Below are 24,269 nucleotides of genomic sequence, written 5' to 3' on the forward strand. Positions count from 1 at the left end.
GCTCCGGCTCAACGGTGCCGGAGCTGGGAGACGACTCTCTTTGAGTGTGTGTGTGTGTGTGTGTGTGTGTGTGTGTGTGTGTGTGTGTGTGTGTGTGTGTGTGTGTGTGTGTGTGTGTGTGTGTGTGTGTGGCACGCGGTAGATTGTGTTTCGGAGCTTGGTCAGCAGCGTGCAGATGCGGAGCAAGCAGGGAAGGCAGGGGCAGTAACCTTGTGAGTGACATTCTGCTTAAATGCCTACATTTCCTATTATGTGTGCGGGATGAAAACATGGCGGGGGTGTGGATTGGGTGAGGGGGGGGGGGGGGGGGGCGGTGAAGATCAGGATGAGGACGCCGGCAGGGTGAGTATCATTATAGCGGCCGCCTAACTGGAGCCGCTGCACCTCGGGGCTGGAGTGGTGCCACTTCACCTCCGCCGCTCCTCTCCAAAGCTTTCCTGACTTTGGATGGAGCTGAAAACAGGTCGTTGGGAGAATCAGGAGAATCACGTCGTTGTTTGTTGTCAGGAGCATCGGCAGCTTCCCTGGACGAGTGCGGAAAAGCGACGTCCAGTCTGTGCGATTCTGTCAATAGCATTAGTTGATTGAACGGGGGGGGGCGGGGAGGAGGAAAAGTAATGGAGCGATTCATCGATCGTATCTGAATTAAGGACACCAGACACCAGGGTTAGAGTTGAGCACTCGCATGTGTAAAATACATGCCGATACCAGGATACCAATACCAGTTGTATATATATGTATATGACACTTTTGTTAAATTTGTGTTTATACTGCAGTGAAACTTGTGACAGTCACTCAGGCTGAGGAATGTTGTTCAAATAACAGAACATCTGTGGAAAAAGAAAAAAAACCATCAAAGTCATTCTGTAATGTGTAATGACCCATATTAAGTACTCCGTATCGGTATCGGTGAGTACTGAAATGCAAGTACTCGCACTCTACTGTAAAACAGTGCTATTGGTGCGTGGCTAATCAGAGCAATGGTGACAGCAGTTAAAAACAAAGACTGCAAGTTCTTTAGTGCGGCATCAACCAGGCCGAGCAGCTGCAACACCTGGTTGTGAGCCAGTCAGTGAGTCAGTGAGTCAGTGAGCCAATCAGTAAGTCAGTCAGTCAGTCAGTTAGGACATTGTGCGGCGTTGTCTCTGCTGTGATTTCGCCGCCTCCCACGTTGAATTACCATCGTGGACAAGTTTAGCTGGACTCCTCCAGCAGCCCACCAGTGAGTCACTGGAGTTTTATTTGAAAACAAGATAAAAACGTTGTCGTGCTCCACTGCTGAATATGTTTCATCTTAATGGAGGGAAATCAACCGGCTGTGTTCCGGCTCTGGACGCGCTCTAAGGTTCTTTTAACACAAAGAGGAAATGGCTTCAATTTCACCTGAATTGAAAAAAGCCAAACGACAAAAACGGAAGTTTAATTTCAATTTCCATTTTAGGTCGCAGCCTTAATCACGGCGCTGTCACCTGCTGAATTGTAAAAGAAATATCAGGATTTTTTTTTCAATGAAATTACGTCATCGTGTGCTCGTTGGTTTCAACCAATGACGTCGTCAGAGTCCAGCGACTCGCTTCTGATTGGTTCTTTCCCGTTTCTTTCCCCGTCCGAGTGGCTCACTATGTGAAATCTTATATGTTCTTACAGTGTCAGCCAAGTCACCCAAGGTGACACACTCTAGAGGCCATTACTGGTGTTGCAGCTAAACCAGTTGCCATCTGACCAAAGAAAAGACCACAAAAACCAGCAGCAGCAACGCACACACAGTCTGCAGCTTGCAAACGCTTCAGATGATTTGTATGTTTCAAGTTGTTCGTCAATCATTCCTCAGAAGGCCGCCGTGACCTTCTCTAACCGAGCTAACGCCAAGACGTCCTAGAGCTCGTCCTGAAGGCGCTGGGAGAGCGCTGCGAGCCTCGGCTGCGTTAAAACCTGCTCTGCCGTACCGCTGGGTTTCCTGCAGCGGTTCCACTGGCAGTTGTGTGCGCGAGAACTCGATTCTACACCGGCAGAACCTGACAGCAGACCTCCCGCCCACCGCTTCCACTTGTTTTGCTTTCATATTTGTATGTTTTTCCTTTCAGCCATGTGTTGTCTTCACCCCAGATATCCACAAAGTAGTAAATTTAGCATCTGCTTGTGCGCCACGAATGCCAAAACAGTTCCCTCACAGCGCTGACACGTTGGCAAGTAATTAAAAAAGTCCTCACTCGGCTTCAGTACCTGAAAAGTGTGGCGAATTAATTACGGTTTCCTCGGCAACGACTTGAGTCCAATCAGGGACACAGAGCGGCAGCAACATAAGCAGCAGCAGCAGCAGCAGCAGCAGCAGCAGCAGCAGGTGCAGCTCCGTTGTCTCAGACAGCATTAATGGCTGTCAGGTAAACATCCTGGAACCAGAATCCGTCTTCTGTTTTCTTTGTCTTGGAACAAATTATGCTAATAAATGTTCTTGGCCCCGGCCGCTGATAATCTACTTTAGCAGGGCCGCTGGAGCATTTGTCAGCCGAGAGCGTCGGACCAAAACAAAGCCAAGGGCAGAATCCCAGCCCAAGATAAAGTGGGAATTTCAGTCACCAGGTCGGGAGCAGTGGGGATTACAGGGCATGAAGGATTATTCTTTTGTCACATCGGCGGAATATTAGCAGAGTGGCAAGATAAGAATGTAAACGGAGAACCTCACCTCGTTCAAATAATTACTCAGTTCTTGTAGATTTTGGAACTTGGGAACGAAATGACGCGACACAGCCATGTGGGAATGAAAGGAACCTTCTGCTAAAAACCCAACATGGACCACGTCCACCCCTCCGTTTCCAATTCACCCTCTGCATGTTTTTGGACCGTGGGAGGAAGCTGGAGAACCTGGAGAGAACCCAGGCAGGCACAGGGAGAACATGCAAACTCCGCACAGAAAGGTCCCAGGCCCGGAATCGAACCCGCAACCTTCTAACCCCTGCGCCACCGTGTCACATGAGCAAGGTCAGGTTTACGTTGTTTTTTTTTTCTTCTTCTTGCTGTCCCGTGGCCGCCGTTGGTTTACAATCAGCGCTGCAGGCTCCTGATGCGACACACTGACGGTGTTAATGTGGGTCAGTGGTTCCTCTGGAGTCGGTCCGTGTCCTCAATAATGGAGGGGGAAAAAAGTCCAGGTTTTCAGAGGCAGAACTGCAGCCAGCTCACCGCCCAGGATTGACACGTGCGCTAATGCTTTTAAAGACACACTCAGACTTCCACCCTTAATTCTACTTTGAGGACGGACTTGTTGTGGGCCTTTTTTTTTTTTGGGTGCTTTATTTGGGTTGCATCACCTCATCTGACACTCATCGTCCTTGACTCGTTTCCCTTCGGGCGCGGACGCGGCGGTTTTGTCCCCTCAACGATAAAATGAAATAGCAAGCAGAATTTCCCAGCAATTTATTTCACTGAAGGCAAAGCCAACACTTCAAAATGTCTTTAAATAGCCAAGCAGGCTTGGGGTGGGGGGTGGGGGGGAGAAGCCCTTCAGGAAGTGGTCATGCTGTGCCTGTCAGCGTCGTCTGCAGACACACGAGCTGCAAACAGGCCCAGACCCTGCAAATGAAGCAGCGTTTGTATAATTAGATGTGCCAAGCGAGAGGGTATTACACTCACAGCCGCAGCGCACTTAATTTCCTCAGTTACCCCGGCTATTAAAAAAAAAAAAAAAAAAAAAAATCATCCATTTGGTTTAATATCCACCGGAAAAAAAGTCAAAAAATGGGTCACACAGTATTGAATTTGTTAGAGCAGCTGATGTGACTGGGAGTCATGGAGCCGCAGCAGCAGCAACAACTGCGTGTCGCTTCCTCCGCTGCAGTTTCACCTTCTTTTCCTGTTTATCCTGCGCCTTTTTTTGTTCACTGCTGGAAATTATATACGAAGAAAATGGCTTATTTCCAGTCGTTGCTTGGCGTTGGTGTGCGCAGGTATCGGCTGGCAGCTCCTCGCCCGGACAGAGTTTCTCTGCACAATATTCTTTGCTGCAGCCCAGATCATTTTGTTCAGACACACAGTTCAGATGGTTTTAGTTATTATTAAAAATACAATATTTTCTGCTCTTCTTTTTCTTTTTCTTCTTGTCACTATCATTTTTATCATCGCGAGAGATCCTGGAAAGTTGTATTTGTTGGGACTAAAAGTGAAGAGGCAGAGACCAGGTGCCGTCAGGTGAGAACCCTTTTTAGAATAATGGCTGTGATTTTCGTTGCAGTGGTTGCTCAACACTCACACAGAGTGACTGGCAGCGTTTCCTCCGTCAGAGAACCCCAGCACACATGTCTCTTCACAACCATTCACCTCTGACCTCCCGCAGTCTCAGTGTGCGAACCGTGAAAGACAAACACATTTCTTTTATTTTTTGTGTTTTGTCTCGTGACTCCAGCGGTTGAGAGGCATCGCGGCGACGTGCGGTTGGGGGAGAAAAACCCAGCGACTCCCCCAGTTACTGCGCACGCTGACTGTGGCACTGCATCTCAAAGCGTTAGTCAGTCTGTTCTAGGAGCGGATGTGACCCTGCCTGCGTTGCCGGGCTGCTTGCAAGCCTTCCACCGAGTCTGATTGTGTTTTTCCACTCTGCTCGGCTTCCCCCCATCCTCCCACCGACCCACACACGCACCTGCACGCACACACGTGCAACAGCGGCCCTGGCAGTTGTTGGCTTGACAGATAGTCCTGCGTGGCGGCGGCGGCGGCGGCGCAGACTCGGCGAGCCCACAGCCGTCCTTAATGAATACACCTGTCAGTGTGTTTGCTGCACATCTGCTGTAAGTTGGGATCAAGGGCACAGCGGTGATTGGAACAGAGGGGCGGCGAGGTAAAGAGGGAGAGAAAGAAAAGCACTCTGCTCGGTGTCATGTGTGCTCACTCTCTCTCTCTCTCTCTCTCTCTCTCTCTCTCTCTCTCTCTCTCTCTCTCTCTCTCTCTCTCTCTCTCTCTCTCTCAGTAGCTGCTTTCCATCACCCCTAGAATTGCGCCAAACCTAAATATCCCAATAAAATACTGCTGATGGAAACAGCTCAACTTGGAAAAACCTCTCCAATATGACTCAAAGGTTTTCAGGCTCTCATGAGGAGGTTTTTCCACACGTGTCCATATAGAGGAATATCGCAAAAGCGTCAGCGGACGTCATGTACGGGGTCACATGACCAGTTCGCTGACCAGTGAAAATGGCGCGATATGATATGACGGAGGAGGAGACGGAATATATTTTTTTTCAAGTCGTCAAAGAGAAAACAAACGTAGTTAGAAACGCCTCCGAATCTCAATTTGGCGAAATTTTAGAAATGTCGCTTCTATTTTTGTGAAAAATTGTCATGGAAACGCAGCTGCTCTCTCTCTCTCTCTTTCTCACTCTCTCTCTCTTTGTCTCTCTCTTTCTCAATCTCTCTCACTATCTCTCCCTCTCTCTCACTCTCTCTCGCTCTCTCTCTCTCTTGCTCTCAGGAGAGCAAGCAAATCGACAATAAGAAGAGTGAGCTTCTAGTGAAGTTGAAATACAAATGACAGTCGGTTCTCCTCTGACTAAAAACACTTTTATTCGTTTTTGTTGTGCTTGTTTGTTTTGCTAGAACACTTTGGGGGGCAGCGGGGGGTGCGGGGGGCATGCAGGGGGATTGAAAGGTGCCTTTTCATTGACTTATTTATTTAGTGTTAAAATTCCTCCGCGTTATAAATGCAGCAGAGCAGAGCGGCGCTTGACACCAGGGCCGGGTGTAAATATCGGCGGATCGATCCCCCCCCCGCCCCCAACTCCCAACCCACCCAACCCACCCAATCCCCCCGGGGTCGCTCGTCCTTCTGCAGGTCGAGCCACTCGACGGCTTTACGGCCCCGCAGATAATTTGAGAAGCTGCGCGATAAACCAGATGAAGTCGGCAAAGGAAAAGGTCGCACGTTGGGATTTACAGGAAGCACACGTGAGCCGACTTGACTGGCAGGACTTTATTTACTTAGCATGGGAGGGAGAGGGGTGGGGGGCGGGTGGGGGGTCTGCGGGGGAGGGGATTCATTAAAATAAAAGCATCATATATCCGCCCCATAAACACATCAATGCTCTGTCTGTTAGTGCTCCGCAGAATCCATAGAGCTATTTGATCCACAGTGAACCACGCACACACACACACACACACACACACACACACCGAAAGAGTCATTAATTCTGAAACATGGAGGTATTAGGAATATTTATACCGTCGCATTTGGCTTGAAGGTTCAAGGAACATCTATTTATTATATAAAAGCAGCTGAGGTGTGTGTGTGTGTGTGTGTGTGTGTGTGTGTGTGTGTGTGTGTGTGTGTGTGTGTGTGTGTGTGTGTGTGTGTGTGTGTGTGTGTGTGTGTGTGTGTCTCTGCGGGCGCCTGGCCTGGAGGAGGGCCAGGTGAGCTGCTGCTGCGCTCCAGTCCCTGCTCTATCTGCTGAGGAGAGGCCTCGTGCAAAATTGATGTGGACCTCAAGGTCTCGGTGAAGTTCAATCACAACTGGACTTCCTGTGAGCTCCTCAAGGCGCTGCCCTGGTGCAGTGCGGTGCGGGGACTTGATGTGAGATTACCAGTCTGAGGTCCCGCCAGGTCCTGCGGCAGTGAATCATAATCCTGGTCTAAGAGCAGCATTCCTATTGGCCAGTGTGGCTGACCTACAGGAATAATTATATTATTCCTGTAGCAATTACAGTAAAACAGTAATTGCTGGAATCCTGAGGAATCCAGATTCCTCCTGCAGCCATGTTGCGCCCCCTATGATGTCACTACGCTTTACATTGCCTTTCATGGAAACGCTTGGTTATATTTTAATTATTTTTTATTTATTTCAAAAAAAACGTAAAATTTGCATGCAATATAATGGAAACTCAACAAATGACAAATTTAATTCATTATTTAATGAAGCATGCACACATTTACTGTTGTTACATTTATCCCTTGACAAAAGAGTTTGTGACAAGAATGAAAAGATAGAATCATTTCAAAGAACATTTACATCCCTCTACCTCGTTCTTCATCAACTAAACAACAGTCAGAAGGTCCATCAGGTGGATCAGTTCTTCTACAAAAGCGGAAACCTTGTGGGAGGGAAACTCAAGAGTGAAAACAGACCCTGAGCTGTGTTTCCACACTCATAAAGTTGTAATCTGGACCAATCAAAGATTATTCATTTGTGGGATGAATCAAATGCAAAATAAAAACACAAGTTACTCAGTGTATTCTGAGAATCTAAGTCCTATAATCAGACTCGTACTCAGACTGTCATTTTCAGACTCAACTGAGCTGAAGAATCTGGAACAATCCTGAGTCCAGCGTGTAGCGGCTGAGTGAAGGTAGTCTGGACTCTGTGGAGGAGCTGCATGGTTTCAGAGACATTGTAGAAGCACAAAAGACCTGCTCTATGGTCCAGGTACACTCCCACTCTGGAGGACTGAGGACCTGGGAACCAAGTCCAGATGCTGTTGTGAAAAAACTTATATTGACCTTGGGAACATATTAAACGCCAGGATTTGTCATTTAATCCAAATGCACTGTTCTCTAACTGTCTGCTGATGTTCCTGTAGGCCACTGCTACACCAATCATCTCCCCTCTCCACTCCACCTCCCAGTAACATCGTCCAGTCAGACTCTCTCGACTCAGGACCTGATTCTTGTGAGTGAATCTGTCTGGATGATCACAATAAGACTGAACTTCCTTCACAAATGTCACTTTTCTGTCCTCCTCAGTCAACAACAGTTGGTAGTTGACAGTGTTTGGATCCAGAATGATTTGACGTGAATATCTGAGGAAGTCCTCTCTGCTCCTGGGTTCTGGTTCATTCAGTGAAACATCAACGTTTCTCACAGTCCATGAGATGTTTGCACATGTCTCCATCAGAACTTCCTGTATTTTATCTCTGAGCTTGGACACAGCTGCTGTCACATCGTCAAAGTATCTCAGAGGACGGATCTCCAGCCTGGAGGAGTCTGGAGACTGACTGAGTGCTGGCAGTGAGGAGAAGTTGTGGAGAAACTGACTGTGATCCAGTGTGTGTGAGATCTTGTCCAGCTCAGCGTCTCTCCTCTTCAGCTCAGTGATCTCCTGCTCCAGCTTCTTCTGAAGCTCTTTGACTCGACTCACTTCTGCTTCCTGTGTGGATCTGACCTGCTGCTGAACCTCACAGCGTCTTTTACCCACCAGACGAATCATCTGAATGAAGATGTCCTCGCTGTCCTTCACTGCTTTATCAGCAGAGCCATTGATGGACTTCACCTCTTTCTGAAGCACCTTCAGGTCTTCCTCTTTGTGCTGGGTCCTCTGCTGGATCTCCTGCCTGGTCATCTCCAGCTCTCTCTGCCTCTCAGTTCTCTCTGATGCTGCTGCCACAATGTGGTGACCTTTATGTTCATCCACAGAGCAGAGATAACAGATCATCTGCTGATCAGTGCGGCAGAACATCTTCATCACCTCATCATGACGAGGGCAGATGTTCTCCTGGAGCTGCTGGGTGGGATCCACCAGCTTGTGTCTCTGAAATGTTGAAGACCGGAGATGAGGCTGGAGGTGAGAGTCACAGTAGGAGGCTCGACAGACCAGACAGGACTTGAAGGCCTTCAGTTTCCTCCCAGTGCAGAAATCACAGGCCACATCTCCAGCTCCAGCATAGCAGTGATCAGCAGGAGCAGCTTGGTGTCCAGTCTTCTTCAGGTTCTCCACTAAAGCTGCTAACATGGTGTTCTTCTCCAGGACAGGCCTCGGTGTGAAGGTCGTCCTACACTGAGGGCAGCTGTAGACTCTCCTCACCTCCTCTACATCCCAGTGATGTTGGAGACACTTCCTGCAGTAGTTGTGTCCACAGGAAGTAGCAACTGGATCCTTCAGAAGATCCAGACAGAGGCAACACGATAAGAGTTCTGGGTCCAGCTGAGCTCCTGACTGAGCCATTTCACCTCAGAGAGCGACTGACTGAGTTCTACTTCCTCAGAAGTGAAACTAGGTTGAGTGCTGTGCAGAAAGTGCTGTGATTGGCTGCAGGGAGGTCTGGGGGAGGGGCCTTCTGCTGCTGCAGTGTCAGGGTGGAAGTGTACTTTGTTCCCTTGTGTGTGTGTGTGTGAGAACAGCACCAAAAGCAGTGATCAGCAGTTACGTTTCAAAGGGCGGGGCTTGTAAAGCCTTCACCCATTCCAGTAAGAGGAGTGTCAGGGTGCACTTTGTTCCATTGTGGACGCCGGTAAAGACAAAAAAGTTTTTAATCAACAGAGAGAGAGAGAGAGAGAGAGAGAGAGAGAGAGAATATATATGTATGTACATATATATATATGTATACATATGTATGTATATATATATATATGTATATATATACATATATGCATCTTTTCTAGTTGTTTGCGGAGGGATGTTGTCATTATTATGGCAAGTATGTGACATTTTTTAATGCAGCAATGTTGGAACAGCAAAATCAAACGGCAAAATCAGTGCCATTATGTTGCAGGGCGTTGGATGAATAATGGACGCTACAAGATGAAAGACATCTTTGTCTTTTGTAGTGTGTGGGGCGTGCGGGAGGCTGGGGAGCCGCCACCGGCTTGAAGACAGCGTGAAGCATCACTCTGAGCGCCTGTTAGTTTGCCTCCCAGGAAAAAAAAAACAATATATTGACTATTTTTTTTTTCTTTCCCTCTCTCCGGCTTATCTCCGATTTTTTTTATTATTTTATTTTTTTTTATTTCTCTTTTTTTCTTTTGCTGAAAAGTGCCGAGCAGCCGACGCACATTGGCCCGATAAATCTTAGTTTCTGAATTTATGCGAGGCAAAGTAGATTTTTCATCAGCGTTAATGTGGCGAGATGGTCCGGTCGCTGCGACCGCTATGGCTTCCCATTTCCTCTGGAGATATGCAACCGTCAGGCTGACAGACTGCACATCTCATCCGGGAAGATGTTTCCAGGGAGAGCTTTTCCTCTCCGCTGCGGCAGCGGCGCCGACATCGTTCGCTGTTTTTCTTTTTCTTTTTTGTCTCTTTGATTAATAGCTGCCGCACTTCCTGAGTCGGGCGAGCATGACAAACATCTCCATGACCTTTTCTGCGGGGGAAATTGTCTGGAGACGACGCAACGCCAGGGTGTCAGAAGGCGATAATTCAGAAACACAAAAGTGCAACGCATAAACTAATTAGAAAGCACTCAGAGAGCGGCGGTGGCAGCGGCGGTGGCAGCGTCCTCCAGCACTCGCGGGGCTTTAACCACCAAAAATGTCACGGCGTTTTCTCCCGCCGCTCAGATTGCGAATCAAATGCGCATCAGTCACCCGATGAAACCCTCGCAGGACAGATTAGTTAGAGACTAATAACTGTGACGGTGGAATTAATTTTTAAGAGACTGTCGTTATAAAGACACACAGACTAAACGAGTGAAGAACCGAACCCACGCCGGCGCCTTTGGCACCAGATCAAAAATTCAGCTAGCAAACTAATGGACCGAGATGCTAGCGTTCACAGTAGCCAGGATGTAGCTTTGGACTAAACTTTATTGGCTACTGTGGCGACCGTCACCGATACAGGAATATCGGCTGCAGTATTTGGGTTGCACCTTGTTTCCTCCCTGACAGTATACATAGCACCAGATCCTTGTAAATACCTCTGAGAGAACACCATGTGTGTTTATTCCAACTGGACTGAGCTGCTCATCCTGCCAATTATCAGTGTTCAGGCCTCTGATTGGACGAGAGAGAGGCAGGCGGGCGCTGCAATGATTGAATTGATTGAAGGGTTTGGGTACAAAGCGGAAAAATATTTACGTGAATTTTACCGATAATGTTCACATCTGCTGGAACCCATTTTACTTTTTCTTTAAAAGCATTTTTTCTGGTGAAAAAAAAAAAAGACGCGATCGACGGGGGGAAAAAAAACGGAGAATCAAAGCGTCTGTCTTCTCCTGTGGAAGCCGGGCTGTAAGCGATCCTCACAACAGCTCGATAGGCGGCTGCCTCCTGCTCCCATTACTCAGGTGGCGTCTCCCTCAACACGACGTGGGCGAAGCCGATCAAAAATCAATGCGCCTGATAAACAGCGGCGAATAAAAGAGCGCGGCCTCCGCTCGCCAGGCTGATTGTTGTTGTTGCCTTTTCGCCAGATGGTCGCTGAACGGGACGCTCATCGACCTGGGGAAGGACTACCGGCGCCACGTGTCCGGCGGCAGCCTGATCATCAGCAGGCCGGACCGGGACCAGGACTCGGGCCTGTACCAGTGCACGGCCTTCAACTCCTGGGGCTCCATCCTCAGCCGCAGGGGCAGCCTGCAGTTTGCATGTGAGTCTGTCTGTCTGTCTGTGTCTGTCTGTCTGTCTGTCTGTCTGTCCCTGCTGCTCACTTCCTGCCAGCAACACGACCCGCCGCCGACTCTCCAAACCTTGTGATTATTTTTTTTTAAATCACATGCCGCTGTGAGTCCTGGTTCAGATCAGAGCCGCCCAGTGTGCAGTTGACATCTGTCCGAGGGTGCCCCCCCCCCCCCCCCCCGATTAATCCATGAGACCCCCTGAAAGCCTCAAAGCAAAATTTAACGGGGTCTCATATTATTTTCAAAAAGTATTTATACACTAGCAGTCAAAGGTTCGGACTCATACTTCTAATTTAATGGTTTTTCTTCCATTGTCATGATTGAAGATTGTCACTCAAGGCATCAAAACTATGAATGAACACACATGTAACAAACAAAGTGTTAGATTTTAGATGATCTGGAATAGCCACCCTTCATATAAAGTATGTATAACATCACACATTCAGGTATTGAACATATACACAATACTACATTTAAAAAAAAAAAGTATGCATGTTGCATGTGAAGGAAATTCAGATTGCTATTGAGTAACAATCAGTAGGAAGCTTCTGCTCCAGCGGCGCTTCAGGAAATGTTATCTTTAATGTAGCAGCCTCTGGCTGGGATGGCGGAGGAGTGCGAGCGGACAGCGACGCCTCCTCCGCGCGGTTCTCTTGGGCCCAGACAGCGAGCGCGAGTCCTCGCGGAGCCTCCGGGGAGGAAGCTCTCCTCTCTTGATCAAGAATATAATAATATTGACGACGGCCCCGGGGTTCCTCTGTCAGGGCGGCTCTTTTATTATGTTTATGGATCTTCAATAAGTCTCTCCGGAGGTTGTTTAGCGTTGATTGTTCTGCCTCGGATGTTGGAGGTGGAATCCAGCGTGACTGAGCAATTTCTCCGAGTGGTTCCGCCCAGCGGCTTCTCTCAATGACTCCTCGGAGAGACTCCCTCAAATGATTCCTCTGAGTGAGTCCTCTGAGTGACTCCTCTGAGTGACTCTTCCAAGTGACCTCTCTGAGTGACTCCTCTGAGTGACTCCTCTGAGTGACTCCTCTGAGTGAGTCCTCTGAGTGAGTCCTCTGAGTGAGTCCTCTGAGTGAGTCCTCTGAGTGACTCTTCCAGGTGACCTCTCTGAGTGATTCCTCTGAGTGATTCCTCTGAGTGATTCCTCTGAGTGATTCCTCTGAGTGAGTCCTCTGAGTGAGTCCTCTGAGTGACCTCTCTGAGTGACTCCTCTGAGTGAGTCCTCTGAGTGAGTCCTCTGAGTGACTCTTCCAAGTGACCTCTCTGACTGAGTCCTCTGAATGAATCCACTGTGTGAATCCACTGTGTGAATCCACTGTGTGAATCCACTGACACCGACAATGCAAGGTGGAAGTAAAAACCCCTCAGGATGGGAGAAAACAAAATAAAATACAGTCATGGACAAAAGTTTTTGGACACCTCATGCCTCTGTGATGTGCTGTATTGTTCTAAGAGTCAGTCTTGAGTGTCCGAGTGCAGTTTAAAGTTGCAAGACGTCCAGAGTGCTTGAGTACAAGAAGTGCGCTGCTCCGTTTCATCGCAGACGTCTCAGACGGTAAAGGTACCGTCCACAGCTCCCGGCGCCAACACGCACGCCTGCTGCGACGCTCTCTCGCTGCCCTGGCGCCGAGTGAAAATAGCTTTTCAAATCTCCGCAATTAATTTTCTCGTAGGCAAATGATACCAAGCGTCACGTTTGAACTCGGGCCGTGCGTTTCCTAGCCGTTCTGTGCGTTCGGTGTCGTCAAGGACCCAGTTTGGAATCGGATCAGAGGCTTGGCAGACTCAGCAGTGACGTCAGTGCTGAAAGCCACTCTTGACGCAAACAGTTTTTCTTCAAAGGCATCAATTAGCATATATACGTGTTTGTGTGTGTGTACATACACAAATATATGTATATTATTTGAAGAAGGAGAAGAAGGACAGTTTCCCTCCAGATCAAGTAAAGACATGCAGCACAGTGTGGAGAGATGGGCTGCCATGACGACTGCCCATCAGTAATGTACCTTTTTATTTTTATTTATTGTTTGACAAATTCTGAGGAACGAAGACAAGTCATCGTTGATTGCTGTCACTTGGTTAGGCACTGTGCTGACCAGCTGAAACTCAATGAAAGTCATTTTTCCTTGAACTTTACGACTCACATGTAGGCGGTTACCCACTCCTTCTGGCTACTCCAGGAAATTCTAAAAAATTATCCCTACACTTAAATATTACAAATGAGAAATGATTTGAGCTGAAAAAAAAAAAAAAAATCAAGATTCTTAAACTTTTTTTGAAGAATATTGTGTGAGAACATTTATAGAAACAGCAAAACTTCAGAAAAACTCTTGTTGATTTGCCAGGAAAAAAAAAAAAAAAAAACTTGCCTGAGGTTATTTTTATTTTTCTGGGCTATTTGGAAACCAGAGCTCACGCATAAAGTGCTGGATGGTTTTGCCAAACAAAATGATCTCTTGAGCTCACTGGCAGGCAGAGTAGAAGCATCCAAAAGAAACATTCCGCCTCCTTTTGCTTTCTGAAGAATCGGGGGGGGGGGTTTGCAGCCGATATTAAAATTGGAGACCGGCAGTTTGTCGGCGTTGCAGTCGGTAAATCCGTCTGTCTTTCCAATGTGGAGTCAACGGATAAATGTGGAGCGGACAAAAAGTTTGAGCTTCTTGCCGCTTTGCTGCCGTTGTTTTCATTTCGGAGGTGGACGTCGTCCCTGCGATGACCTGGCGACTTGTCCAGGGTGTCACCCTGCCTTACCGCCCTAGGACAGCTGGGAGAGGCTCCAGCAGACCCCTGTGACCCTGAATAGGAATAAGCGGGTATAGAAGATGAATGAATGAATGAATGAATGAATGAATGAATGAAGGTGGACATCGTACTCAGGCAATCCGAGCAGGAAGAAACGATGAGTGCGTGACTCCATTCAAGCACGGCAGGCCGTCAACAAGACGCAATGCAGTGAAGGCCACTCGGGGGCACCAACACAAGCAGCAGTGCTGTTCTCATGTTTATTACCTGCGGTCCGGTGTTTAATGGTGAGCACAGTGAGGGAATTGTGTGAGATGTGGCAACGTGCGCTAACACCAGCGCTTTAATTATCACCACTGCTTCTTAATTAATATCCTGACCTGCGCGCTGTCCCACTTTTCCTTTTTGTCAGCAGTTTTATTTTTTTTATTTTTTTTTGACTGTCCACTTAATTAATTGCAACTCAGCACTTTTCCACGAAGCAACGCAAATCTTGGTTGTGTGCTTCGTGAACGGCAGTGTTGTTTGTTGTTTGTTGTGTCTGCTGACCTTTGATTCAATCCTCCAGCTGGGGATGAATATGGGGATGAATCGAAATTCGACATGTGAACGGTCACTATGCAGCGTCCCTCTTTCAAACAACTGACTCTGAAGAAGTTACTGTGGGGGAAGCCACCGGGTTCAAAAAGCAGCTCAACGGGGAAGCGCCCAAACACCTGCGTTACATTGTTTGGCCAGCTGGGGCCGCTGGAGTTGGTTGCAAACGGTTGCAAAAGACTAAAAAGGGTCTGGTAGTCAAATACGGAAGCCGATATCACACTGTTACAAACTGGTTCCAATGTTTATTGTTGCTCTGAATCGCTGGTGAGCTGGCGACGTATCCAGGTTGTCACCCCGCCTTCACCCTGTGACAGCAGGGATTGGCTGCAGCTGACCCCCCCCGTCACCCTGAGTGCAGGAAGAACAGGGTGGTGAAAATGGATGGATGGATGGATGGATAAAAAAAATAAAAATAACAATACAAAACCAGCCAATAGAGTTAATTTTGTTTTCCAGCTGTAGTCAGCTGACCGATGGGTGTTGGACACACAACTCCAACCGCTGCAGAAGTTGACTGGAAGCTCCAGGACTCCGCCCATCTTTGAAGGAGCTTGTGTCCACTGGTCAGCAGCAGAATCACTGACTGCTGCTGTTTGCCTTTCAGCCTTTCTTTTTTTCTATTTTGTCCAATCAGAGGCTTGAAGGAAAGTCGACGGTCCCCGAGGAGACGGGCTGCCGGTATCGGAAGGACATCGGCCTCTTTTCCACGTTTCCACGTCAGCCCGTCTCCTCCGGTGTCCTCCTGTGTCCTCCTGTGTCCTCCTCGGCCGCCGCTCGGCCAATCCAGAGAGGCCGCTGGTTAATCTGGCCGAGCGCTCCGCTGCCCCACTTCTCCCCGTAATCATCCCTCCTCCTAATTTCCCCTTATCGGTCACACTGACTTCCTTTCTGTGTGCGTTGGGGAGGCGGAGAATCCCAGCAGCTTCTCCAGTCAGCACTGCTCCATCACCCCCAGGTGCAGCCTGCTGGGCTCCTCTTTCCCTCTGTTGCATTTGTACACTGCGATAGTGGGCACTGCACTATTCTGATTTGGCTTTATTTTTGCACTATTTTTCTATTTGTAACGTACTTATTTTTATGTTCTTTAAACCTTCTTAAAAACGCCAAGCAGGAGCAGCACCGCAGACTTTGTTGTTTGCCAATAAAGGCCCTCTGATTCCATTTCTAATGCTTCTTTTCTTCCGCCTGCCGCTGCTGGTCCAGCCGATGACGCTTTACAGTGCCAGATTCCGAGTCGTTTAACAACGACAATTTGTGAAGAGTGTCCAGTTGCCACGCGAGCGTGAGCGAGGCCGGTCGTCTCTCATCAGCCGCCTGCGTGTTCCCCAAAGCACGGCACGCCGTCCGTCGTCACCAGGCGCCGACCAATCAGCGGCGCCGCCTTAAAGTCCCGGCGCTGCAAATCTTTGCCTCTCACGCCAGCCAGCGCCGCCAGTAGAAACGGCTGTCTCATCTCTTATTAATGTTTTTCAAACATGTCCTTCTCAAAGCAGCCCTTGAGTATGTGAGTGTGATAAATATTCCCCTCCTGCCCCCTCCCCCTCCTCACTCCCCCCCCCTTTAGAAAAAAAAAAAAATGTTCCACCCGCTTAATCCCATTTGGATGTCATGTGACTCAACAGATCTGGAGAACTTCAGAAGTCAAACAGCCAGGAGCGCCGTCAACGTCCGGGAGGGACAGGGAGTGGTGCTGCTATGTGGACCGCCGCTCAACTCCGGAGGTGAGTGCGGCGCTTCGTGGCTCTTCGGCTGCGTAATTCAGTTAAATATGCAATGCAACATATCAGATTTATGTTGGAACCAGGACCACGTATGGAGGTGGCCAGGGTAGTGGAGTGCACTGTTTAGACTGTCTTCAGACAAACATTCTTAATGGTAATAATAAAAATGAGAAATATATATAGTAGTAGTGGTGTACTAGTGGTAGTAGTAGTAGTAGTGCAGTAGTTTTGCACAGGTGGATCTAGTTTGTCAAGAGGAAGAACGTTTTTCTTTCTTAATGAAGATTCAATGAAGGTTCTCCAGAACCTTGTATGTTATGACAGTTCGACAATTAGCCGGCTCGTGTAGCGACAAGACCAGGGACAGCCAGAGTTCCGAGGCTCAGCGCTTCAAACATTTGTGCCAGGGATATTTCAGGCTGCAGGGTTGAAGGTTCTGTGAGCGCTAACGAAGGACGTTCTCGTCGCTCTTTGTCCTTCATACGAGGCTGTTGGAAAACTGAGGCCTTGTCTGCAGGCTTTGGGGGTTGTATTGAGGTTGCGCTTTGTCTTATTTTCACTTTGGAAATCTTCTTTTTGTTTGGGCAACTTTTTCCTTTTTGTGAGTTTTTGTCCCAAAGGAAACTGCAGATAAACGGCAGGCGAAACAACCAAAAAGTGCTGTTTTGTGTTTTATCAGCTCAGCTCAGCAGTGCAGTGCGAGCTCTGAGGTTGGCTTCTTTTTTTTTTTTTTTTTTTTGTTTAACCCTCACGGCATCGTCGTTGTTGTTGGAGACTCTAGCGCCACCTCCTGCTATGGCGTGTTCTTCACATCACCCGTGGAAGGCTGCATGCGAATTTCTTCTCCAAAACCGGTGGCCCCGTCAATAAAAAAACAACAGTATTTTTATCTAAAAAATAAAAAATAAATCTCCACTTATGTGCTGATGAGGCCTGAAGCTCCGTTTTTCAATGCAGCAGCTTCAGTTGCAGAGACACTGCAGGAAATTCTGCTGGCTGTGTGGCTGCAAGCAGGCGGTGAGCTCTGTTTCTTCCCTGCTCTGCTAAAGCGCTGCAGGACCTCCGTCCCTCTTTGTCCACTATACATCTCTGTGCATTAAGCGCCACTTTGTGCCGGTGCTCCCAGAGTGCCTATACATCGGGGGGGGAAATGACAGGAATGGCCTGGTTCCTCACTTGCGCGCACGCACGCGCACACACACACACACACACTGGAGAACAGTTTGTGGCCCTCCGCATTGTGCGGCCGCTCTCTATTGGATAATGGCTGCGAGAGCTCTGTGTGAAACCCACTTTGACAGCCTCTCTCCGACGGCCTCACGCGGTTTGGCCGTCGTAGCCGCCGTGCTATTGTGTTTTGAAAGCCGGCCCCGCTGCTCCTTTATTCATTTCTCGCCCCGATGCTCCTCCTCAGCCCCCCACCCACCCTGCCCCCTCCGTCATGTCGTTTTTTTTTTTTCCTTTTTTTCTCCCCCTCCCCCTGCTTTTCTTCCCCTCTTTTTGTCTCCCTCGAATTTTTCCGAGCATCGATCCGCTGCATAACCTTGAAGTTTATCTAACACCTACAAGACGTCCCCTCGGGTTTTTTTTCTTCTCTCCCCTCTGCGCTTCACTGCCTTTGAATTCTGCCGAAAAGCTGTTTTCTCCTCCTCCTCCTCCACCTTCGCCGCGGCAGCCATTATCACATCACTCAGGTGTGATGAATGAAACACAACAGAAACAATTGTGTCACTTTTGCGCTCCATCATAGACTTTTCTTCTTCAGCCGACGGCCTGCTTTGCCAGGTAATTGTTCATTGTATAAAAGGCCCTGGGTGGTGTTACCGCGCTTTTGTTTTTGTCTACCTGCCACACACCCCTCCCCCCCCCATCTACCCTCCACCACCACCCACTCCCCACCCACTTGCTTACTTGCGTGTGCAGTTTTAGTGGAGCTGAGCTTGTCGCCAGGCGGAAAACATGTAAATGAGCCTGAGTTCTTTGTGCCGTTTTTCTGGAATTCTGCTAGCTAGCCCGCTAGCTAACATCTTTGCAGCTATGGCGCCATTGTCTGTACAATGAATAATCATAATAGTAACAGATTGGGTTTACCTAGTGCTTTCTAAGGCACCCAAAGAACTTTACATTGAAAGCATTATTCATTCATGCCCCAGAGGGGAAGGGGGGGGGGGGGGGGGGTTGACTGATGGATGCATGGCAACCAATCTGTGCCGGGCGGCCCCTCCAACCACCACCCAACATCCACTCACACTTGTATGAGGCAATGTGGGTGAAGTGTCTTGCCCAAGGACACAATGACAGACTGGGATGAAGCGGAATTTGAACCGCCAACCTCTCGGTCATTGGACGACCCGCTCTAGTGGAGCCAGTGGAGCCGATTCTGACCATTCTGATTGTCGGCTAGCTAGCTTGCTACATGACGTTGCTGCTGGTTTCTGGTTTCTGCCTGCAGTTTGCTGTCAAGTGCATCAGCCGGAGGATTCCAAACTCCTCGCTGTTGTTTCCCGATTCTGATGGTTCCCACTCAGATTATCTTCGCTCTCTGTGGCACCCAGTCAGACGACGCCAGCTGTATCTGCACGGCTGCGCCCGGCTTGCACGCTCCATCACGTCCGCAGCCTGGTGTCCGACTGCCTTCGCGTTGGGGTAGGAATCGTGGGATATGACTGACGGGGGCGGCGGCGTGCAGCGCCAGACTCGCAGCGACCCAGCTCACCTCCCGACGAGGCATAAATTGCTCTCAGCGTCTTTCGCCGCAGCCTCTGCTCCTCAAAATGGCGCCGTAATCCGTCCTGGCAGGTCTCCTCTCTCTTGGTAGACCTGTGGGGGTTTTTTTTTCTTTCTCCGCCTCCATACGTGGGTCCAACGACTTGGGATGCCGAGGAATGGAGGCCAAGTGTCAGGGGAGGAGCAGCGACCCGCTGTAATCCGTTTTGTTTCGCTCTCTTTCCCTGGACCTCCCATTTCTTCTGCGCCGCTCGCCGTTGGTTGCGTGAGCTAAGAAACGACAGGACGCCTCGACTGGCGTGTTTTATATTTTTCTATTTTTTAGGGCACGGCGGGGCGTCTTCCCGGCGGCTTCAGATACCTCGGGAAAACGGGGTCGCGGCGCGCTAACGGCCTCCCTTTCCTCTTCCGCTGGGCTCGCAGGTCTGTCCTTCGCCTGGATCTTCAACGAGTACCCGCAGTTTGTGCAGCAGGACAGCCGCCGCTTCATCTCCCAGGAGACGGGGAGCCTGTACATCGCCAAGGTGGAGCCCTCGGACGTGGGCAACTACACCTGCGTGGTGAACAACACCGTCACCCGGGAGAAGGTGCTCAGCTCCCCGACGCTGCTGCACCTCCGGAGCGACGGTAAAAGCTGCCGCCCGCCGCCCGCCGACTCCCTCCGGTTACTTCAGAGGCTGGAATCAATGAGTGCGAGAGGGAGGAGTGAGTGAGGAAGAAAGAAAGAAACAAACAGCTGAAAAACAACACGAGAATGTCAAATTCATGAATAGAACACAATAATTGCTTTTTTGGAATCGGCGGGAGGAAAAAAAAGGGCAATTACTCGTTTATTTCCAAAAGTGAATCAGAAGCGAAAACAAACAAAAACTTCACATTAATTATACGGGACGTGCCGAGCAGAGCTGCGCGGCAGCACCCGTGCCTTATGTTGATTTAATTTATTGAACTGTCGGGAAGAAGAAGAAAAAAAAGGACACTTGGAAAACAGCGGAGCTCTGCTGCTGCAGATCTTAGCCATCGGAAAACAAAAACACGCAACAAAAAATGTTGTTTTCTGGTTCTGCTCACAGAGTAAAACAAATAATCATCTTTTTTCTCCTCTCGAGGAGCAGAAATCCCAATAGTGTCGTTGTTACTGTGATTCAAAAAAGTAATCATGTGTCCTGAGAGAATCGTTCCTGGGTTGGATTACAAAAGAGTTTTGTTTTTTTTTATTCAGTAAAACCTGATGATTAAAACAGGTTTTTTTTTTTTTCCAGAAGCGATCACCCCAATGACCGATGACAGCCACATAATTAGTGGCGGTGGCTGGGCGGAGCCATGGGGGCGAAACACTGGCGGGTTGGCGCGAACAATCGCAGGTCACTTCCGTTTCACGGCGCGAGCGTGAAATAACGATCTGAAGCGCTTTAAAGTGCGAGCGGAACCTTCTGACATCTGTTCAGCAGCCGCCTGACATCTCACACTGACAGCCGCTCGGCTCAGCCAGCCGGGAAATTAGCCTTGTTGTTTAGGAAGCAGAGAGACCCGGTGGAAAGAGAAGAGTTGTCTGTCTATCCATCCATCCATCCATATATCCATCCATCCATCTATCTATCCATTCGTCTGTCTGTCTGTCCATCCATCTATCTATCCATCCATCTATCTGTCTATCTGTCGATCTGTCGATCTGTCGATCTGTCTGTCCATCCATCTATCTATCCATTCGTCTGTCTGTCTGTCCATCCATCTATCTATCCATCCATCTATCTGTCTATCTGTCGATCTGTCTATCTGTCTGTCTATCTGTCTGTCTGTCTATCTGTCTGTCTATCCATCTATCTATCTATCTATCTATCTATCCATCTATCCATCTATTCGTCTGTCTGTCATGACCAAACAGTTTAATTTAGTATTTTATGGCGTGTTTTAAATGAAATTATGCCAAAACACACTGCTTTGGGAAATTGTTCCTTTGTGAGGTCACAAAGGGCTCGGCTACGCGGTAGCTGCAGGTTAGTGACCACGCCAACCAGCCAGGTGTTGATTCCGCCCTCTGTGGACATGCGGAAGGTCCCGGCAGAGACCGACAGGGATCCATGTGCTCTGACAGCAGCGTATGCAACATACACTCGACAATAATAACACATCTCCCAGCATCACCGCTGTTTTTAAACCATGGTGTTACACTGGCAATGGGTTAAATCTGCTGTTTGTGCGCGCGGCAAGTTAAGATCAGAGGGGTGGGGGTGCAATCTCCAAATTACAATATGAGTCCATTAAAACGTCAGCCTTTTGTCCCGACGACAGTTGTGCGGCAGGATAATTACAAAACACACTTAGCGACACAACGACGCCGGTGTTTAATCCATGGCAGTGGAAGTGGCAGCAGCGCTGCGGTTGATTGTGTGTCAGTGTTTGCGACCATAATGGCAAAATATGTTTTTCTTTTGTTTTTTTGTTTTTTTGTTTTTTTCCTGCGCTAATATTTGATTCCTGGGCAGCAAAACACAACAAAGCTGAGACCCTCAGCCTCTCGGCTCAACGGCCGGGCACATTTTTCCCTGATGAGTCACATGATTTGTGACTGTCGTGCTGTGATTGAGCTATAAATGTAAAATAAAATAATAATAATAATAATAATAATGATAAATTAAACGAAAATCAGCGACCGGTCCTGCTTCCTGCCTGCTCGCGGTGAGGGACAGGCTGATGTGAATATAAACACGGCCGTAAATGAAGTCATCGCCACAGGTGAAGCCCCCGCCCCCCCCCACCCCCCCCCCCCCCCGACGTGTCTGCTGAATACTTAATGAGTCGCCCTCTGTGTGTTTCTTGCCGACTCTTCCTTCCTGCGCCGCCGCCAGCAGCGAGGGGCTCGTTTGCCTTTTAGTCTCATCGCTGATACAAAGGCGCCTCTCCGCCTTCTCTTTTCATCCCAATGATTCTTCTTCTTTTTACTTCCTGTCGTCTGCCAGGAGTGATGGGCGAGTACGAGCCCAAGATAGAAGTTCACTTCTCTGAGATGGTTCCAGCTGCCAAGGAGTCGCTGGTCCGACTGGAATGCTTCGCTCTGGGGAAGTGAGTCCCCACCCCCCTCCTCCATTCCCTCCATTCTCTGTCCGCACCTGTTGCACCTGTGGGATTAATAAAGGCCTTATTATTTTATGTTTATATGATGCGACTGTGTAGTTTAATTTAGTAATTTATTGCTCTTTTACAAAACCTATTATTTGATACATTGCTTTTTTTGCTTGCATTTATGTTTCGGTATTTGTTTTATTTCAATAATGAATTCATTTATTGCATTTTTTTTTTTTGTATTCATTTATTTATTTTTTTATTCATTCATTCATCTTTATTTAAAAAGACAAACCTTTCACCTTCCCACAGCCCGGTGCCAGAAATAAGCTGGAGGAGAACGAGCGGCGTTCCCTTTGCCAGCAAGGTGAAAATGAAGAATTCCAACGCCGTCCTTGAGGTTCCCAACTTCCAGCAGGAGGACGCCGGGACGTACGAGTGCGTGGCGGAGAACCGGCGGGGGAAGAACGCGGCGCAGGGCCGCGTCTCCTTCCACGGTCAGTGCAGCAGAGCTGCTTGCTCCGCACATGTAATGGATATTTACGGCTGGCCGGGGGTGGGGGGGTTGGAGGGATGGGGGTGGTGGTGCGGGGATGCGGCACCGGCGGCTTTAATCTGGTTTGTCTGACAGGAAAGCAATATGTCAATAAGTGGCAGGATGTTAGCGGAGAAGGACACGAGGATCCGGAGCTGATTACTGCGTCCTGCTGCTTGTTCTCAAGGCTGCAAATGCATTTCATGTCAATATTCACATCTTCTCATCTATTTATTTATTTTATTTATTTATTTATTTTACTCACTTCCTTGTGATCTGCTGAGAGCGCGCAGGTGAACTCGGGAGAGAGCCGGCGAAGGGGGAGGAGAGAGAGTTCCGGCGCCGGCGGTCCGGTCCGTGGCTAATCCTCCACTTCCTTGATTGAAGACAAAGCTTTTGAAGGGCTAATCCTCTGCTCGCTTCCGCCCGCAGCCAAACCCCACTGGCTGCAGACCGTGACGGACGCCGCGCCGTCCATCCAGGAGAACCTCTTCTGGGAGTGCCGGGCCAGCGGGAAGCCCAAGCCGTCCTACAGCTGGCTGAAGAACGGCCAGCCGCTGGCGCCCGAGGTACCGCGACTGGGACTCTGAGTAGCAAACTGCGTTTTTATCTCCACATCCTGATTTCCCTTCGTCCTCGTCTGCCCGTTTGAACCACAATCAAAACCGACAGCCTTCATCCTTGAAAAAAAAAACAAACTGAATATCGTCCTAAGAGCAACAATTTTCTTTTTTTTAATCAATATAATTTTCCTTCTCTGTACCCTTCATTCTTGCTGTATGCAAATTTCTCCAATGTGGTTTTCCATTCTATTCCATTCTATTATTCTATGCTAAAAACCAACTGATTGTTTCCGATCTGAATGGCGTCGTGTTGAGCGGCCCAATCAGCATTCTTGAAAGGAAAAGGGGGCGGAGTCAGAGCCAGGCTCTTAGCTGAGAGTAGCTGCGTTTCCGTGTGCAAAGTGCAGTTGTGATTTGCAGTTGTTTCCATTGAATGGTGGTAATTCTGGTAAGATCTGCTCTGCTGAGCCCGGCTGCAACATCCTGCAGAGTCTGCGAGGCGAAAACACACAAGCCGACCATTTAGTGAGTGGCAGACTGTTTTTCTTTTTTTTTCTTTTCTTTTTTTCCGAGCATTTTCCGACTCCCAATGTGAAAGTGCAAGTTTCATTCATAATAAGTTCCTCTGCAAACAAAGGAACCTTGCAGGCGAGAGCATTGGAACTTGAAAACCCGCCGTCTTAATGACCCCCATCACCACACATACACACACACACACACACACTTACACACATACACACACACACACACACTTACACACACTTACACACACACACACACACACACACACACACACACACACACAAACCATCATGGATGGATGAGTGACTGTGTGATGAGCCGCTGTCGCCTCACTCTTCTCTGTGTGTTTACAGTTTTGCTGCACGCCTCCGCCTCTCTTCCCCGTCACTGCCTCCACACATGGAGAGCTGCTCCTCCACCAGTTCCCTCTCTCTCTCCCTCTCTCTCCCTCTCTCTCTCTCCTCCTGCTGCTGCTGCT

The 24,269-nt window shown here is 48.7% G+C and overlaps 2 protein-coding genes across 2 annotated transcripts in view; one reads left to right on the forward strand and one right to left on the reverse strand.

Annotated features, from left to right (window-relative positions):
* cntn3b (contactin 3b) overlaps positions 1 to 24,269 on the forward strand; it is a 57,361-nt gene that overhangs the window by 13,384 nt on the left and 19,708 nt on the right. The window contains exons 4-9 of the mRNA XM_076015695.1: positions 11,106 to 11,281; positions 16,283 to 16,381; positions 19,532 to 19,735; positions 22,069 to 22,171; positions 22,484 to 22,668; positions 23,139 to 23,275. Of these exons, the coding sequence (XP_075871810.1) occupies positions 11,106 to 11,281; positions 16,283 to 16,381; positions 19,532 to 19,735; positions 22,069 to 22,171; positions 22,484 to 22,668; positions 23,139 to 23,275 (904 nt within the window). The remainder of the gene's footprint in view (positions 1 to 11,105; positions 11,282 to 16,282; positions 16,382 to 19,531; positions 19,736 to 22,068; positions 22,172 to 22,483; positions 22,669 to 23,138; positions 23,276 to 24,269) is intronic.
* LOC142881417 (tripartite motif-containing protein 16-like) lies at positions 6,937 to 8,966 on the reverse strand. Its single transcript, XM_076015696.1, has one exon. It carries the CDS (start codon positions 8,918 to 8,920, stop codon positions 7,250 to 7,252), a length of 1,671 nt encoding a protein of 556 aa, XP_075871811.1. The 5' UTR covers positions 8,921 to 8,966; the 3' UTR covers positions 6,937 to 7,249.

This window comes from Nelusetta ayraudi, unplaced genomic scaffold (genome assembly GCF_046127955.1).
Source record: "Nelusetta ayraudi isolate G7.1 ecotype Tasmania unplaced genomic scaffold, CSIRO-AGI_Nayr_v1 ptg000193l, whole genome shotgun sequence".
NCBI classification, from domain to species: Eukaryota; Metazoa; Chordata; class Actinopteri; order Tetraodontiformes; family Monacanthidae; genus Nelusetta; species Nelusetta ayraudi.

Bases quoted from the DNA above. Each gene is read 5' to 3' on its own strand.
- LOC142881417 (XM_076015696.1), bottom strand. From the start codon at position 8,920: ATGGCTCAGTCAGGAGCTCAGCTGGACCCAGAACTCTTATCGTGTTGC.